This window comes from Psittacula echo (genome assembly GCF_963264785.1).
Source record: "Psittacula echo genome assembly, chromosome: 16".
NCBI lineage: Eukaryota > Metazoa > Chordata > Aves > Psittaciformes > Psittacidae > Psittacula > Psittacula echo.
The window spans coordinates 1,925,517-1,943,572 of NC_137752.1; the positions used below are offsets into that span (position 1 = coordinate 1,925,517).

The 18,056-nt window shown below is 54.9% G+C and overlaps 2 protein-coding genes across 2 annotated transcripts; one reads left to right on the forward strand and one right to left on the reverse strand.

Annotated features, from left to right (window-relative positions):
- Window positions 1–1,241: 1,241 nt before the first annotated feature.
- On the forward strand, window positions 1,242–9,277 carry CUTA (cutA divalent cation tolerance homolog; the record flags this gene model as incomplete). Its single annotated transcript, XM_080630537.1, has 7 exons — window positions 1,242–1,322; window positions 3,470–3,618; window positions 6,945–7,004; window positions 8,198–8,243; window positions 8,457–8,506; window positions 9,024–9,149; window positions 9,237–9,277. The coding sequence occupies 6 exons, from the start codon at window positions 1,242–1,244 to the stop codon at window positions 9,124–9,126; spliced, it is 489 nt and encodes a 162-aa protein (XP_080486663.1). The 3' UTR covers window positions 9,127–9,149; window positions 9,237–9,277.
- A 2,697-nt stretch (window positions 9,278–11,974) lies between these two features.
- Window positions 11,975–16,254, reverse strand: PHF19 (PHD finger protein 19; the record flags this gene model as incomplete). Its single annotated transcript, XM_080630569.1, has 14 exons — window positions 11,975–12,320; window positions 12,622–12,726; window positions 12,862–12,947; window positions 13,223–13,310; window positions 13,395–13,565; window positions 13,655–13,722; window positions 13,803–13,923; window positions 14,388–14,456; window positions 14,729–14,824; window positions 15,142–15,290; window positions 15,397–15,497; window positions 15,592–15,687; window positions 15,801–15,882; window positions 16,177–16,254. The coding sequence occupies 14 exons, from the start codon at window positions 16,252–16,254 to the stop codon at window positions 11,975–11,977; spliced, it is 1,656 nt and encodes a 551-aa protein (XP_080486695.1).
- Window positions 16,255–18,056: the final 1,802 nt, after the last annotated feature.

The window sequence follows — 18,056 nt, forward strand, 5'->3', positions numbered from 1 at the left end:
ACCGCCGCGCCGTCGCCACGGGCTTCTTTCGCGTCCGCACCGCTGTAAACAAAATAGCGGGCGCGCCCCGCCTCGCAATCTGATTGGGCAGGAGTGGGAGGGGCGGGGCCAAGGCTGAGGGGCGGTGATGGCGGGTGCGGGGAACACGGCGGCAACGGGAGGGCCCGGCCCCGTCCCGATGTGTGCCCGGAGCGAGCCTGGGCAGCGCTGCCGGGCAGGGGCACTGCGGGGCTGGGGGGAATAGGACCCTCCAGCGACACACATGCGGCCAGCATGGAGCGGCAGAGCGGTGTCATGGGTACCGCTGGCTGGGAAGGGGCTGCAGTGCTGGGCCCCCTCTCACAGTGATGGGGACAGCTCAGCCACTTCACGGTGGGACATGCTGCAAGAAAACACAGGGTTTGCTTCACAACAGGAAAGGTAAAACGTCACTTTCAGCCCATGGACAAGAGGAGAGACGATTGAAGGTAGCAAATACGTGGCTGTTGCCATACTGCAAAGGTTGGGGGTCTTTGATGCCTCCCCAAGGCTTCTTCAGTGCCCTCAGGCCCAGGGTGCTGATACAAGGGCTGTACAATACACGGCTTCCCTAATAGCTTGTGAGAACTGAGATAACGCAGTAAAGTTACAGGGTGACAGAATGGAGCTGTGTGGGCCTCTGTGCTGGGCTGCTCACAGGAGCGTTCTGGGCCCAAACAACAACGATCAGCAGCTTCTTCATAGTTTGTATTCAAAGAGAACAGAGCCCCAGTGGTATTAAATCTGAGAAAATAACTTTTTTATAGGTGGGAAAATGGAGCAAAAGTGGCATCAACAAGTGCCTGAGAGCACATGAGATGGCGCTGGGAGGACCCCAGTGCTGAGGCTGGAGGGAGGGATTCCTCCAGCAGATGCTGGTGCAGTTTTGGTAACAGCACCCATAGTCGGGTGTCCATTTACCCCTGCTGCGCTTGGACCCGGTTTCTGGGGGACCCCAGCTCTGCGGGTGAGGAACAGCAAGGGGCAGGCACGGAGCCTGGATGCCAGGGCTGGGGCTGGCAGGGAAGGGCTCCTGGGGATGCAGGAGGGCCATGGGGATCCCGTGCTGCTGCCTGGGCCGTGGCTCAGCCCCACGCTGGGGCAGGCGGGCGGGTGCCAGGCTGCAGAGGAGGAAGAGGAGGAGGAGTCAGTGCTGGCTGCGGGCAGCGCTCCCAGCTCGGGGCAGAGCAGGTGGAGCGATGGGAGCCTCGGCAGCCGAGGAGATGGAGGTGCTGAGCCAGCGCTGCCGGCTGCTGCCCGCTGCCCAGGGTTGCCCCCGCGCGGGCCGCGGCGCCCTGCTGCTGGTAAGTGCGGTCCCTCCGTCGGCGGCGTGCTTGGGAGCTGGGGATGCGGGTGATGCGATGGGAGCACAAGGGACCACGGAAACACCTCTGTCTATAAGGGAACCTCATAGATAGAAGATGGTGCAGGCGGAATGTGCTCAATCTCTGCAGAGAGCACAGGGAACTTCCTAGCTTTTCCCACTTGCCCCAGGAAGCTGACAGCACACTCGGGATTGCCACAGGTTGTGTTTGGGGTTTGTATTCTTTTTGACAGAACCTCATCAAAACCGGGCAAAAAGTCCCAGCGCAGTAATTTTAAACCCTGAAGCTGTTTTTAGTGCACCGAAGCCAAAAGAAATCCTGCAGGAGTTTCAGTCTCTCTAAACTCAGCTGGAATTCTGCTGCTTGGTGCTGTTCAATGGAATGCTTAAATCTGATAGCAGGATTCTCAGCATTGGTCAACATTTTGGCAGTGGGTTTATTGGGTTTATCAGGTTGTTTCACTCCACGTTTGCACCATCCTTTGGCAAATACAATTATTTGGGGGGAAAAAAGCAGCTTTTATCTTTCTTCACAGAAAAAAAGGGGGGGGAACCACCCCAAAACCCCCAAGAGAGTGGTCACTCTTCAATGCAAATGGTCATGGGGTTTTCCTCATCCCATGTACTTACGTTTTCCACGGAGATTAATGATTGCCGTGCTGAACAGGTCAGATTATGCTTTCTATGCTAAGCAGGGAGCATGATTACATTCTAATCTGGAAAAACACATACACCAGCATATTCCTGTTTGCTTTAACTATCTTGAGTAGCTCCTGAGATTTGTTGCATTGTATTTGCTAAATGGTTTAGTGGGGGAAAAAAGCATGAAAGAAGCTCTAAAAATTCTTATGAGAAACCTTGTGATAACAAAGAGTATTTCCTCCAATGGATTGGAAAAAAGGAGACAACCAGTGCAGCTCATCAGTCATGTTCCAAATGGGAATGAGCTCTTGTGGTGACAAGAAAGATTTTCCTTAATTCAACCTTAATAGAACCCAATCTATGACATGGGCCCATGGAATTTTCAGAGGACAAAGGAGGGAGGAAATAAGGGATATATTCTTAGTGTTATAAGCACCTTTTTTATCACTGTGGCTGAATAAGGGCCAGATGCTGTTTATTCCAAAACAAGACAAAAGACAAAGAGAGAGCAGCTGTGCAGAGAAGGCGAGTGCTGCAGCCCCGGGTACGGCACCATCCTGCAGCCATTACTCAGCACACCAAACTAACCTTCCCATTGCTGTTCCTGCAGCGTCCTGCTGTGCTGATGGTGTATTTTCATGTGGCTGTTTATGGCATGCGGGTACAAAGAGCAGCGAAGGGGCTTGGCAGCAATAATGGACACAAAACCAACCTGTTGCCACTGCGCTGCTAGCCTGTGGAGAGGGTGTTACTGTTTTCTGCAGCCCATCAGACAGAGACCTGGGCTGTGTCCATTAGGGGGTCTGTGCCCCAAAGGATGCAATTTCACTGTCCTATTAGAATGAGAGAATTAGGAAGAAATGAACTTAAGACCTGTGCTTAAGTCTTCTCTCCCTTGCCTGCTAGTGAGAGTCTCTATCATAGCCTGGCTGGGCTGTGCAACATCCACCAGCAGGAGAGAGTAATTGTCCCTGCACAGACTGTCTTACCCCAGGGCTCTGCTCCCACATCAGGCTCCAGCCCACCTCTGTTTTCTATGGGCAGATCCCTACCCCTACTTGACATACTGTTCTCCTTTACACATCTGTGGGGAGGCAGAGGGTCCCATCCCCACCGATTGCCAGAGGGGTGGACATGCCTCACCCTGCAGCTACAGCAGGAGAGATGTATTTTAACAGAGACAACCAGTCTTACCTCCTTATTCTCCTTTGGAAAACCAGTCGTGGCTGTGGAGACTGTGTGGTAGGGTCTGTAACCCACAGGTCTGGGCACTCCTGGGCTGATGCAGCCTCCAAACCTGACCCTTTCCTGCCTTGTGGAAGGAGAATGGATCTCTCTATGAGGATGTTTTCACTGAAGTTACAAGTAGCGTTACTGTAATGTTGAAAGAGGACCAAAGACTTCCCTTGAGCCACAGACAAGTGCCTGCTTTTACAAAAGGCAATATTTTCACTGGCATCATCACTAACATGTCTTGCATTTTAGGTGGTGACTCTGTCGTTGCTGATGTACCCGGTGCTGAGGAGTCTCACTCTTCAGCTGCACTCTGCCATCACCGGCAGCTACATCTCTGGGACTCACTCCATTGCCTTCATCAACTGCCTCAATGAGCAGATTGCCAAGGATATTGCAAGGTACAGAGGCACTTCCCCTGATGGCTTCTTGAGTTCTTTGAAATGGAAAAGCAAGCCTTATTCTTGTGGAACAAAGCTTTCCCGTGTCTCTCGAGAGCATCTGTACTTCCCTGCGCTTTGTACTTCTACCCAAATGGTGTTCTTTTTCTCCTGCGCTCTCCTCGTCTCTCTGTACCACATATCCACTTACCAAGAGCTGTGCTTTCTAAAAGAAAGCTGGCAATTGTCTCTGAAGTCAGTGCTGCAGTAACATCAAGCCAATTCTCAGTTTATTCCACTGCCTTTCATTTTAAAGCCATGGCCCTAAATCTCCGAGTCCTCAGATGGATTAAGCCCCAGTTCCATGTTCTCTGATCTAACAGTCTTCTTCTCTAGAACAATACAGATAACAAATTGCAGCAGAGGTGTTTATGGAGGGGGATAAAGCACAGCACACTGCCATGAGAATAAGTATGAGGCAGAAGTGGTCCACAGCAAAGAGAACAGGCACTTCAGGCACCACCTGAAGCCTGCACTCTGCTGACCAAACTGCAGCAAATAAGGGGTTTGCCTTTATTCTTTCCCCTCTTTTAACATCTGAGATACTTCGCATGCTGGTTTGCATGCAGGTTGTTTTTCACACATCTGTCAGTCCCTGCCTCAATAGATGGTTTGTTCAAAGCACTGGAACTGTGTTGACTGGGGCAATGTTTATGATGGACCATGCAGTTTCCTGCAACACCTCCTGTGCTGTTTTCCCTCCTACCTTGCTGCTTGCCAAAACCTCTCTGTCTTCTGTAAAGCATTCCCAAAAAGTCATTCAGGAACTGACAGGCTTCTGAAAGGGATTTTGTGTCACCTTAAATACTGCAATTCAAACAGAATAATGTCTGCACTGCTTGGTGTCTTCTGCAAAAAGAAGTAACTGTACATGGCTGGTGAAAGAGCCTCAGTTCCTCAAAATGCTTCATCTCAACACCTTTGCAAATGTTTTCCACTCTTTGTTCCTTATCTTGCAGGGAAGGGAGGGGAAATAAATCACTCCCCACTGCTGAGCTACATGTACTTTGGTTGTGTTTTTACTGGTGGAGTAATTATTCCTTTGTTCTGGGATTTGGATGAATGAGCCGTGGTTGTAGAGGATGGCACGGGGCTTCTACACTCATTTTCCTGCACACCTTTTTCCTGTGCTGTTGCTTATTCTTCCTTTACATTGCTCAGAGGAGCACTCACTCTGATAGATCAGTCTGAAAGGAAACTTCCACTGGTTTTAAGGAAAAAGGGTTCAATGTTTGGGAAAGCAGATTAACTGCAGGTAGAATTCAGTATCCAGCTTGTTTGTTGTGTCCGTTCTGACCCAGTTTATCTGGATTACTGTTAACTTTAAAGCCTCAGAAGAAACTCCCGAGTCCACACAGATCTGCCCTCTCCCCCGTGCCTGCTGTGAGAAGCTGATTCCTTTGGGCTGGATGATGTGGCCACTGCACCTCACGTAACAGCCGAGCAGCCTCGGGTCCTGCCTTAGACTTGTGCAGATCATTTTCCTTGCTTCTCTGCTTATTAATATTTCATCTGTCTCAGTTCAGAGCCTGCTGTGAGGCAGGGACACACATCAAGTGCCCAACCCAAAGATACCATGTATTATGCAGATGTTTTCCACTGATCACGTTCAGCTTTTTATGATGTTTCCCGTTCACGTGGCGGCCGCTTGTTTCCTCTGAGTTTGCTGGAACAAAGTTCAGGATCTCAGTTGGGATCACAGCGTATTGGAACAGAGCAGAAGCAATTAGAAGCTACCCACTCAAATCAAAAGGTTCCTGCACTAAAATGACTTGGGGGATGCAGGCAGCAGAAACAAAAGGATTTGTGCCATGTGTTCGACATGACAAACGCAGCGGGGGATATCTCCGCTCCTGCTGCGGCAGTTTGTTGGTCTACAGATTAACTCAAGATGCTCTACAAGCATTAAATGCCTACCACTGGCTGCACATGGTGAGAGCAAACAAGCCAGAGCCTCCTCGATGGCTGTCCTCTCCGAGCCATGGGCAGGGAGAAGCCCATCTCCATCACCTTGCTGTGCTTAGACATTAAACCAAATTCCTCCAGTTAGCTGGGTTCAGGCACTGGTTCTCCAGTGCAGTGCTGGGGTGGCAAGATGTTATGGAATTGTTGGGAAGGGCTGCTTTCCTCCCAGTGCTCTGGCAACTCTCAGATCCTCCCTGACCTGCAGCAGAACCTGAGCAGCCCCATGAGGGCACTTTTGCCTTGTGCTCATAGTTACAAGGTACAAACCTTTACATGGAAAGCAGGGCTGATAATGCAGACAAATGCAAAGGAGCTGATGCACATTCAGACGAGAGCCCAGCTTTCCCTGTGGGGCAGAGGCTGACTGCAAGGTGCGGTACAGTGGGGAGGCTCCTTCTGCTCCTCTTCGAGTTAACTTTTGCAGGTTGTTGAATCAAGCCTTCCCATATCTCATCACTCCGGTCTTCTCTGCAGTTCAAAGTCAACTAGAAGTTAAATGTTTGCATTGTCATAGCACTTGGTGCAAAGTAGGGCCCTGTGAGGCCAGTGTTAAGGAAAACCAAAGGAGAAGGCACTAGTGTCTAGGGACAGGGCTGCCATCGCTGTGAGAAGGGCCCAGACATTGCTGTGGTCAGAAAACACAACATCTGACCTAGTTCTTCTCAAAATCCACCCTGAGATTGCTTCAGGACTCTTTAATCACTCAAATATCACTTCTGCCGGTATACCCAAGCAGCTCTGCAGTAACACATCAGCCCACAGCTAAAAGAAGCAGCCGGAGGGAAGGAATTTAATTTGGGCTTCAGATTTCTAGGACATTTTGGGTAGAAAAACCTTGATGTTGTTAGTTTAACAAGCTCCACATTTAATCTGTTATACGAGGAAGGGGCACAGTTTGACAGCATAAATACATGTCTGGGAGACAAAACCCTTCTTAGCCATCCCAGACCCAGTTCTTGTGGCCATGCCCTGGTATCCCCACGGGGAGATGTGCACTGGGCTGATGCCAGGCAGGGTCCTTGCAGTGTATGAGGCACAGGTCCTGTGTGCTGCTCCAGGCCAGGAGCAACACCCAACCCTCCTGGTCAGCAGGGAGTGCCCCAGAACCATGCCACGAGGACCTGAGCTGAAGTAGCTCCAGCTATAGGGCACCTCTGCATCTGCTTCCTCAGGTAATAATTAATCTCAGATCCCAGGTCTCCAGCATCAAAGCTGCTGCTGGCAGCCAGGGACAGCACAAGGGGATGTCCCTGTGCCTGGGAGTGGGTGCTGAGCCACAGCAAGCTGAGACAGGCACTAACTCCTCCTCCTGTCTCACCCAGGGCCATCATGGATAAGAAGCTGGCTGCCTACGTGAACATCCTGCCCAAGAGCTCAGCCTTGTAAGTTGGGCTCAATATTCCCCAATGGAGGAGGCAAACCCAGGCTCCCCAAGGGGAGGAGATGGACACCCTGAGCCCTGGCGAGAGGAGGCAGTTTCCAGAAGGCTGCTGGATCTGTTGGTTGTTGCAGATGGTAAAGATGATCTTCACCCGTGCAAAGTGCTCTCAGCTTATTCAGAAGTGCAGATGCTCCAGCTGCCCATGGGGACCACTTACTTATTGGTTACTTGGCTACATAGAGATCTAGCAAAGAGGAAGGTGATTTATGGGCCTGAGGATGTGGTGCCTATTTTTAGAGGATCTAAAGAGCAGCTAAGACAGGGAGCAGAAAATTGGCCTTTACAGAATTAAGCAGCACTTTCAGGAAGAAAAACCCGCATCTTTGACCTTGAAATACAACCAGCTATGTTCTGCAGGTATCCTCAGCCATCCATGCAAAGGGATTGCACTTGTTAAAGGGGTTAAAAAGCAAAGCCCTAAAACAGGGTGATCTTAGAAGCACCCTGGCCTACCCCCACATCCCCACTCTCCCATAGCCCAGCTGAGGCTGCTGAAATGGGGCAAACCCAGTAAAATCATTCCTCCCCTTGTGCCACAATGGCCAGAGCTGAGTTGCTCTCACGCAGCCTTGCCTGCTTCAGCTGGTTTCTCCTCCGAGCCCTGCTCGAGAGACACCCTGATGCCTCCGATTGCCTCCTCGCACAGAACCCAGCACACAGATGAAATCCCCATGGCCTTTTGTCAACATAAATGTTCTGAAAGGTCCTTTCTGACTCGGAAGTGCATCTCCTCTCCTGCAGGGAAAGAGAGGAGAAAAGCAAGATGCTGCTGTACTCAGCTTCTCAGCTGCAGTCGTGCTACAGTCCCTGTGGGCATTGTTCCCAAGCTTGGAGCAGGACCACTACCGCACAGCCCTGCCATGGCCACCCCAGTCCCAGCTCCTGTGCCCTGCTGTCCCCTGGGGCAGCTCTCTCTAGATTGACACAGCCAAGAAGGCTCTAGTCTGTGAATCCAGGATGCTCAGTCACATGCGCAGCAGCATTTTGGGCCAGTGATGCTTCTGGAGCACCACTTTATAAAGGAACGGCCATGTGCAGAAAGCACCAGGCAGGGAAGTGAACCTCCTCCCTGGGGTATCAGCAGGGCTGCAGCCAGAGCTGCATTTGCTGATGCTTCTTTTCTTTTAAATCCAGGTATTTCTGGGAAGGGGAACTGGAAGAATCCACTGAAATACTGCTGGTAAGTGACAATTCCCACATCACAAAATCCCCAGCCCAGCCCAAGATTTAGGACAGTACCCATGGACCCTGAACGCCTGCCTGAGGGCATGGCAGTGGTGGCTGGGGCTGGCATGCTGGCTGGGTGCAGGGGGACTGTGCATGCAGGATTGCTTCATCCCCTTTACTTCCCCCTCGGGGTTTGTTTCAGTTTGGGTTTTTTTACTCTCCACAGTTGGTGAAAACAAGGACATCGAAAATAGGCGAATTGTCCAACTACGTCAGGTGAGGCTCTGGCTCTGCGGGAGCACTGGGTTTCCAGTCTAAGGTAGGCTGCCATCTCCTGCTCAGGCTTTAGGAGTCAGGTCCCTTGAGCCCCTTCCCATCCAGTAAGGGCGAGGTTAAGTGGTCCTGATGTACCTTGTGAGCTAGAAAAACCCAAAGATAGCATCAGCAGAAAAGGGTGGCAGAAATATCAGCTCTTGGGCTTCAACCAGTCCCTCTGTACTGGGTACAGGGAGGGATTCTCCTCCAAACACAGATCATTCCCTGGCTGCCTCCAGGCAGGATTTCCTGTTTCCCAAGCACTGGGTGGTGAACAGAGCCAGCCTTGGGCCAGGGCCCCTGGCAGTCAGCTGCTGGCTGCGGTAAACCCCAAACTCAAAGCAACATTCTCACATGGCAAAAAGAAGATGCGGGTGCTTTGAAGTCAGCGCACGGCTGGGAGCGGAGACCTCTGCTTCCTGCGCCTGCGAGCGGGGCTGCTGGTGACACTGTTCCTCTGCATCTGTTTCCACTTTAGATCCATCCATCCCTTTGAAATTCCTGAAACCATCAGCCTGCCTATTGACCAAGGAAACCCTCTCTACCTCAAATGGCTGGAGGAAAGTGTCCCACGGGACTAACTAAGATGTACAGAAAGCACCAGGTAAAACGTGCTGAGCCCCGCTGGTCTCCCTGTACAGGCTGACACAAGGAAGCAGTTTATATCTTCACAAGTTTGTTTATAACACAGAAACTTGGGATTGGGAATATCATTTGCACTTGAAACCTCCCCTCCTTGGCCTGACCCTGTGCTCCAGGATGCACCGAGCAGCCCAGAGGCAGCAGGATGCTGCTGGGCACCCGGCGATGCACTGGCTCACACCCTCTGCTGCTGCCACGCAACGTGCTGGTTTGAGTCCTACAGAATCCAAGGAAACAGCAGACTTAAGCGGATGCTGCAAGGATTTACCAGGAGCTGCAAGCAGCACACACACTGACCCTACCCGCTGAGCTGGGCTGAGCTAGGCTGAGATGAGCAACATCCATGGCCAGTTCAGAGACAGCAAGTGCAGGACCAGGACATCACCAGCCATGCATCCCCTACCCACACTTCAACAGTGGCTTTCTACCCAGGCCATGTTTAACCTTGCAAAAAGATGCTCACATTAATAGTTTCATGGGATATAACTTATGGAACAGGATCAAGTTATTTATGAGACTGGGAAGGGAATAAACAGCAGTGTTTCTTACCTGGGCAGGCTCAGTGTTGATGCAGTTTGCTGATACAGTGAGCTGGGCAAGAGGAAGGGCTCATCATGGGCTGCAGTGACTCTCCTTGGCCCGATGTTGACTGATGCTCCACTGGCTTCCATCTGCCCATTTTGGGCTCATAATGAAGTGGTACAGGGCATTTTTCAGGCATTCAGGCAGGCTTGTGTAGCCCCATCAGCTCTCAAAGGAGGTGTAGGGAAGAAAAGACAAGAAGGAAAATGGTCTGAGCTCTGACAGCAGGAAACAACAGTGCTAAACCCAAAGAAACTGCCCACAGTCTCCCCTTTGCATCTTTCTGCTGTTCTTGTGCTTCACAGCAGCATCTCTCCAGCTGAGGGCACATCTCACCCTGGCACAGAGCATGGCTCAGCAATGGACATCTGCCTGGAGTACACACTGACCCCCAGTGCCCAAACTCAATAATCCTGACACTCCAAAGAACCAGTGATGTTAGAAAAAACCTTGGGTTTTTAATTGTACATCAGACATATTAATTACAACTTGGGTATAACAAGGGCTGGTTATTACAAGCAGCAACCTGAACTCATAAATCTTCAGAAGGTGCACAGAGTCATTATAATTATCTATCACAGCTAATACAAAATATACTCTGCAACAGAAATAGTTTTTAAGGCTCCACATTCAATTCTCTGCAAGAGGCCAGGAGAAGAAAGGGAACAGAGGGAGAGGTGAGGAACCAAGGCCACATGTTGGGTGCTCCCACCCATGCAATGTCCTTTGGCCACCCCATGGGAATAACCCCCCTCCATGGCCCTGGCACAGCTCTTGGCAGCCCCCGGACCCCCAGGCAGCAACTTGGACAATAATGAGGGCTTCACAGGCACTCGTGAAAGGGGAATACTTTAAGTGACCCATTGGTGACAAAGCCAAGGCAGGATGGGGAGTGACCAGGCTCCTGCAGGAGCTGCACCTCTCCCTGTAGGGATGGGGGGTCCCATCTCTCAAAAGGATGACACCTTTCATCCCCATGGGACAGTCCCAGTGGTTATAGGGGAGAGACAAGGAGGCCAACATTAAAAATCTCTTTCTCTCTTAGAACAAAAGAAATCTAACAAATACATCTGATGCTATTAGAATTCCTTTAAAAAAGACAACCGCTTTGCTCCTGAACACCCTGGCTCTATTGCTTTAGTTAGAGAAGGGGCTGCTCCTCCCCTTCTGCAGACAAATCAACCTCACATGCTCACAAACATCCACACCGTGCTGGTAGCAGAAAGCACAGCCACAAGGCCACCAGGATGATCGTGAGGGCCTGGTACAACCCCTCCCTATGCCCCTGCTGTCCTCTTCAGTCTTTTTGGTTTGTCTGCTTGTTTGGCACATTCAGGACAAGAATTCCCATGGGAACAAAGGCCTCAGGCTCCAGCCTGTGCAATGCCCATGGTGGTTTTAAGGCAAGGGTGTATATTTTGGCTGATCTCTTCCAAGACCATGATTGTCAGAAGAACAGGGAAATGAAGCTGGTGCATCACCACACAGTCCAGGTCAGGGGACCAGAGCAACCACATACATCTGCCCCGCAGCCAGGAAAGCTGGCCACAGGGCTGTTGACAGGGCATTTGCCCCTCATTTAAAACAAACCACATTCCTTTAATGAATGGATTTATGAGGAGGAGGAAAACCCCACACACTCTGGTGAGAGTCACACACAGTCTCCTATAGGCACAGGGACAGGCAGTGAAAGCCCAGGTGAGGGAGGTGCTTTCTGCTTTAGCAGCAGGACCCCCTCAAGTCTGCACTGCAAGGCTTGGACGTGACATCTGTGTGAGCAGGTTGTGGGGTATCCCCCAAATAGGCTTCCCCAGGGGGCACCCAGCCATGCTGGGGGACCCTTCTGGAAAGGCCAGACCCATTCACTGCTCTTACCACCACCATGGTGGTGCCTTAGGCTCGGACAAAGGCTCCATCAGGAAAGCGGAGCTGGGCCACACTCTTTGCATACACATGGCCATTAAAGTAACAGTTATTAAAACAGCAAGGCTGCGGGTTTCACCATGCGCAGCACCACTGAAGGCACCGGCTCCAGCACTGCCTCCATCCATGGTGGTTTCCGAGGATCTGGCCCCAGCCAGGACCACCAGCACAGAGAGGTCCCAGCCCTGCCGCAGACGAGCTCCTCTGATTCATAGCGAGGGGTTCCCATCATCCCCATCTCCTCTGGTTTGGCTCTGGGAGAGTTTCTGGGGCTGGCGGGGCTCAGTACGGAGTCGTGCCTTCCCACTCCACCAGGTACTGCACCTTCCCCTCCAGCGTCACCCTTCGCGCCAGCACCTGGTACTTCTCCCCGCACACCAGCCTGCCTGCGGCCCCAAAGTAGCTGCTGATGGAGGACTTGAGGTGGGAGAGGGAGGAGTCGTCCTCGCTGATGCTCTCGAAGGTGTGGCTGTCAATGCCGTCATCGGTGCGGTCCGGGCCGCAGGCTGCCTCGCTGCCCTCAGGGGTGCCCGTGGCCGGGCGCCCACCCATCTCCCCACTTCTCCTCTTGGCCCCCGCTGAGGCGTACGCTGGTGATGACAACTTGCGCTTGCGGCTGCCCACGGTCCTCCGACTGCGAGAGGGGACAGAGGAGAGGTGAGGGCAGCACCCAAAAGGTCCCCCCTGCAGTGTGCTTGCTGTACCCACACTGTGACCATGGGGGGATCAGGCTGGGAATTGGGATGAGCCCAGGAAGGACCAACAGCTCTGACCCTGCACACCCAGCAAGGCTTTGGGACCAAAGAGGAAAGGCTCCCCGATGTAGGACATCCCCATACCAGGACATGAGGGTGCTGTGGTGGGAAAGGGGCAGCCCCTTACCTCCCCGGCCATGCCACTGGGTCCCAAGTGGAAGGGCCAAGGGGCACAGCACTGACCTGGACTCATAGGAGAGGCTTGTGGTGGCTGAGCCTGAGGTGCTGGCAGCATCCGTGGAGTCCACATCTGATAGGAAAGTCTGTCCCGAGCTGGCACTGGAGACAAGATGCAGCATCAGCCCCAGCCTGGTGCAAGGGTCACTGCGGCCCATTCCATCCCCAGCCCTGGCTTCACACTTGGGTGTTTAACCACCCCCTGGCCACCCACAGCCCTGCCCCGGCCGCACGGACCTTTTCAGGCTCTGAATTTCATCCAGTGTGAAGTCAAAGATGCTGGCCAGGTGGTGGTTGGTGCTCCAGGCCGAGGTGAAGTCACTCTGCGCCGCGAAAACAAGCTCAGTCGTCACTGCCGAGCAGAGCGGTGCTGCCCGCGGCCCCGGCATCATCCCCCTCTGCCTGGGAGCCACCGCGCTCCTTCCCCTGGGAAGCGGGCTTGGCACAGAACGTTTGCAAACCCCAGGGCAAGGGACAGGAGCTCTCCCTGACCGCAGGAGCGGGGGAACCTTGTGGGGAGCCACAGGGATGGGAATGGAGATCCCACTCAGCTGCTAAGCCCGGGGTGGTTATGCAGAGGAGGGGGCAATGGACTCACACTGGGAATGGCGTCCTCCAGCAGAAACTTGGCCCTCTTGCGCCGTGCTGCTCGCCGCTTCTGCTGCTGGAGCTGCCGTGGCAGCAGGCTGCAGAGCAAGGGGAGATGAGGAGGGTAAAACCACTCCAGAGATGTAGAAGCAAGGCGTGCCCGGGCTACTTTGGTCACTCACCTCTCTTTATGGACATATTTGCTTTTTCCCCTCTTCTTCAGGTCGCAGGAGCCGCTCTCTCCCACGCTGGGGGCTTTCTCTGGCAGCACTTTGCTGGGGGGGTTTGGCGGGACACGAATCCGCAGACGGAAGATGCATTTCTTCTTTTTGATTTCCTTCCCACACAGAAACCTGGGAAGTGAAGGGGAAGTAGCAGCTCTCAGGTGAGGGGAACACGGGAGCATCCTGCATCCCATCGCATCCCCATCACTGGGTCTCACCTGCTTTTGTAGCTGTTGAGGGCGTTGAGAAGGTGGGGGCCGCGCTCAGAGATGGGGGTACCTGTCAGCTGTGGGAGATGGCAGTGGTCAGGCTGGGCTATGATGCAAAGACTGCTCTCCAGCCCCATCCCAAGCTGCACAATTTTACCTTCCCGAGCTGCAGCAGGTCCCAGTGGTGGTTCACAAAGGCCAAGATCTCCTCGAAGTCAAAGTATTTCTTCTTGCTCTGTACACCCAGGTTGTAGAGGGCGAGATGGACGACATCCACCCTGCAGGAGCGATGGGATTGGGAGGGTCAGCAGCCCACCCTCTCCCCAGCAGGATTTGTGTGGATCAGTTTTCCAACTTTTTAACAAGCCTCAGCCGTGTGCTCTTGCTGCAGTTAGGTACGGTACATCTTATTCATGTGAATTGTAGCCAGATAGCAAGCTCTGAAAGCTCTGGCTGCCCCATCCCCGGCAGTGTTCAAGGCCAGGTCGGACACAGGGGCTTGGAGCAAGCTGCTCTAGTGGAAGGTGTCCCTGCCTGTGGCAGGGGTTGGAACTGGATGAGCTTTACGGTCCCTTCCAACTCAAAACATTCCCAGCAGCCCATCAGCATCAGTAACATGGCCAAGCAAAAGAGGAGCAGCAGGGAGGAGCTCGGCTGCCAGCACTGTTAATACACTTTACAAAGTGCTTTCAGATCATCAAGGTACACTTGAGGGTACAAAGGCGCTGGGGCTGTTTCTTACCATCTCAGAGGCAGGCGCTTGATGTATTCAGGTCCCTGGTTGCACACGGAGCAGAAAAACACGTAGAACCTGGAAAACAGCAGGGAGGAAGAGTGCTGGGGTGGGGGTCACCCCACAGCCATGCAGGGCCTAGGGAAGGCTGGGGTGAGGAAGAGTACTCCAGTTGCTAACAGTGACAGCATGGCCAGGAGGAGCTGAACTCTGCAGGACGGGGCCACCCACTTGCACCAGGGCAGCTGGATTGGAAAGACATGGACTGGGGATGTGTCCATGCATGAGCCCTCTGGGGAACCCAGTTCTGACACCCAGCACCAGCCCAGCAGAGCCTGGAAGGGACGTACCGGTCCCCGAACATCATGGGGTCGTTGAGGCACTGGGTGCAGGCTTCATGGAACCACTGCCGGCAGCGGTAGCACTGCAGCATCTTCAGGTACCACCTGGGGAGGGAGAGGAGGGGGGTAACAGTGAGGGCAGCTTGTGGCACCCACTGCCCTGGCCCCCTCCCAAGCACAGAGCTCTACCAGGGAAAGAAAGTCTGGCCCCAACTTGTACTTAATGCAGCCACAGAGGTGGATGCAAACAGAGTCTCCAGGAATGAGCGGAGATTCGGATGGCAAAGCCAGGACAATGCCCTGCAAGCTGGGGACTTCTCTCCTGGAAGGGATAAAGTCCCGACCCTGATCCCACCTTCATTTGTAAATGCTCTTCCCCACCAAACCAGACACAACCACCCTCCCGGCAGGCAGGGGCTTACTCGCCAGGGCCGCCACAGTAGCAGTAGCACTGCTGCTGGTTGGTCCGGTGTGGGGAGTCCCACTCGAGGAGGTCGGGGTTGTAGGACAGCACCATCTTGACAGCTTGCAGTGTCTTGGCAATGGCCCCCTTCTTCAGGGCACCCCCTTTCTGCAGAGGTGAGAAGGATAAGGGTCAGCACAGCCACTTGAGGGCCACATCCTGCACCAAGGGTGGGCAGCACAAGGAGCTGGGAACCCCGGGCAGCCTCACTCACCCTCACAGCCAGGGCAAATATGCAGCGGCGGCAGAACCACGGTGTCCCCAGCGGGCTCTCGCCGCCACTCGCCACTGGGACATGGCACTGCTGGTGATAACCTGTGGGAAGGCTCAGCGTGAGCACTGCTAGGCTGGCTGGACCCTCACCCCGTGGTGGGACCCAGCAGATCGTGAGGTACAGGTCCACACTCACCCAGACCACACTTCCCGCAGATGAGGATTTCATTCATGGGACCCGATGTCTGTCCCAGGCAGATGTTGCACTTGGGCTCCTCTCCGGGGACACCGGCTGCAGGATGGAGATGGCAGAGTTGGGGATGTGCAAGGCACAGCCGCATCTCTGTGGTGCCGGGAATGAGTCACCGACACGACAGTGGGAAGGGAAGACAGGGAAGCACTCACCATGCTGAATGTCCTTCCAGAGGACCCAGTACTTGGAGTTGTCCTCAAATGTGACAAGGCAGCTTTGCTTGGAGCCACTCACCTGCACGGGGAGAGTGCAAAGAACCATCAAGCATCAGCTCCCATTCCCAGTGCTTCCCTAGTTTCCCTGGTGACCAGCCCTGCCTACTAGAGCTGTGGCAAGTTGGGTTCAGAGTATGACACCCAAAGGCAGGACATCAACCCAAAATGCCTCAGTGACCACAGGACATGCTGCAGCCCAGGCCAGCAACCCTCCGAGCCACAAGGTGACCCCGCAGCGGTGCTACCTACACTTGGAGTGCCCATGTTACCCTTTTTGGGTGCCCACGTTACCCTTTTTGGGTGCCCACGTTACCCTTTTGATCTTCCCAAGGTAATAGAGCCCGTCGGTCCAGCGGCACAGCACGTACTGCCCCTCCGTCAGCTTGACCATGAGCTCTCTGCAGCCGCTGCCCCTCCGTGCCGCAGCCGGTGCTTGCTGGACACGGCCAGCAGCAGCATAGACATCCCGGATGATGGGGTTGAGCTTGGTGGTCTCCATCAGCAGAGCCTGGAGAGGATGCACATGGTCATCACCCGGCCCTTGCACTGTGACACCAAGCACCCATTGCCAAGCATGGTGTGATGGAGGGTTTTACCAGGCTCAGCCCCACCAGTGGGGCTCAGGACCCACAAAATAAGTGCTGATGAGACAGGTTAATTCATGTGAAATCAAAGGGAGCAGCTAAAATCTCTGCTAATATTGAACACAAATGAGTTCACCCCCTGAGTGCCTTAGCTCCTGCAGCACAGAGCCACTCTGTGTGACACAGGGACATACCACAGGCCTGCACCAGCTCAGCCTTGGGCAGGGGCACATGAGGAATAATGGCTTTAAATGTAATGTGATTTTTAAGTCACACTTTCTCAGCAGTTCCACAGGCTCAAAAGTGATAGGCACACTGCATGAGCAGGGAAGTGGCAGCACCACACACAGCGAGTGCAAGCGAGCAGCCGAGTTTCACTACAGAAAGGTTTGAAGTGTGGAAGTCACAGAAGCCGTCCCCAGCCGGCAGCACCAACCCTGTAGCTGCGATCCCCGACAGACACCAGTAAATCCCCGACAGACATCAGTAAAACAACTTAAAAGTTACTTTGCTCCTCTCTGCGCTCCCGTCGCACGCGTGGCCCCGCGCCGCGGATCACACCACGAAGCCTGACCACGCCGTGCACGACACAAACTCCCTCTTGCCCGGACCCTGCGGGTCACGGCGCTCCCGCTGCCCGAGCACGGGCGGGGCAGGAGCGATGGAGCTCACGGTAAAGCGGCGGGCGCGGGGCTGGCGGGAGCCGCGGCGGCAGCGAGCTGCGACATGTCACCGGCAGCGCGGCTTCTCGCGGTTATGAAACGGGCGGCAGCTCCGCGGCCCCCCAGACCCGGGGAGCGCGCCCGGTGGCGGGGGCTCAGCTCCCTTCGCTCCTCCCCTATCCCGGTCCCGCGCACACGGCTGGGAGCTCCCCCGCCGCCGCCGCGCCGGGCAGCGGGACCCACCGGGAAGAGATGGGGGGGGAGCTCCGAGTCGGCCCCTTGTCCCCGCCGCCAGCCCCGCGGAGGAGCGGGAGAGCGGCGGGTCCGGCGGCACCTGCCGGGCGGGAGCGCCAGGGGCAGCCCCGGGAGCGGCGGCCGCGGGCCCCGCCGCCATTGGCTCATTCAAAGGCGCTGCGGCGCCGTCCATCCGTCCGTCCCCTCCGTCCATCCCGCCCGGCCCCGCCGCCCCGGGCGCTTCCCGCCGGGCTGCGCTCACGCCGACCCCGTGGGGCCGACCCCGTGTCCCCGCAGCGCTGCCCTTACCAGTGCCCTTAGCGCTGCCCGCTCCGCCGCCGTTACCGCCGCTCGCTCCGGGTCAGCGCCCGCCCGCCCGGGGCCCGCGGCGGGGAGCGGCGGCGCGCGGCGGGGGCGCCATCTTCCCGCGCTTCCCCCATTGACGTCCCGCTTATGCAATTAGCGCGGGGCCGCCCCCGCCGCCTCCCGCCGCCCCGAGCGCATCGGACGGGCACTGCGCGGACCCGGGCCCGGGGTGCGAGCGCGGAGCCCCCGGTGCGAGAGCGGAGAACGCGCAAGGACTGGGGTGCCTGCGCCCACCCCCCATTGGGGTAGCTGCTGCTGCCCCCGTTGGGGTTACTGCATCCGCCCCCATTGGGGTACCTGCTCCTCCTATCCGTGCGGTACCTGCCGCTGCCCCACGTTGGTACCAT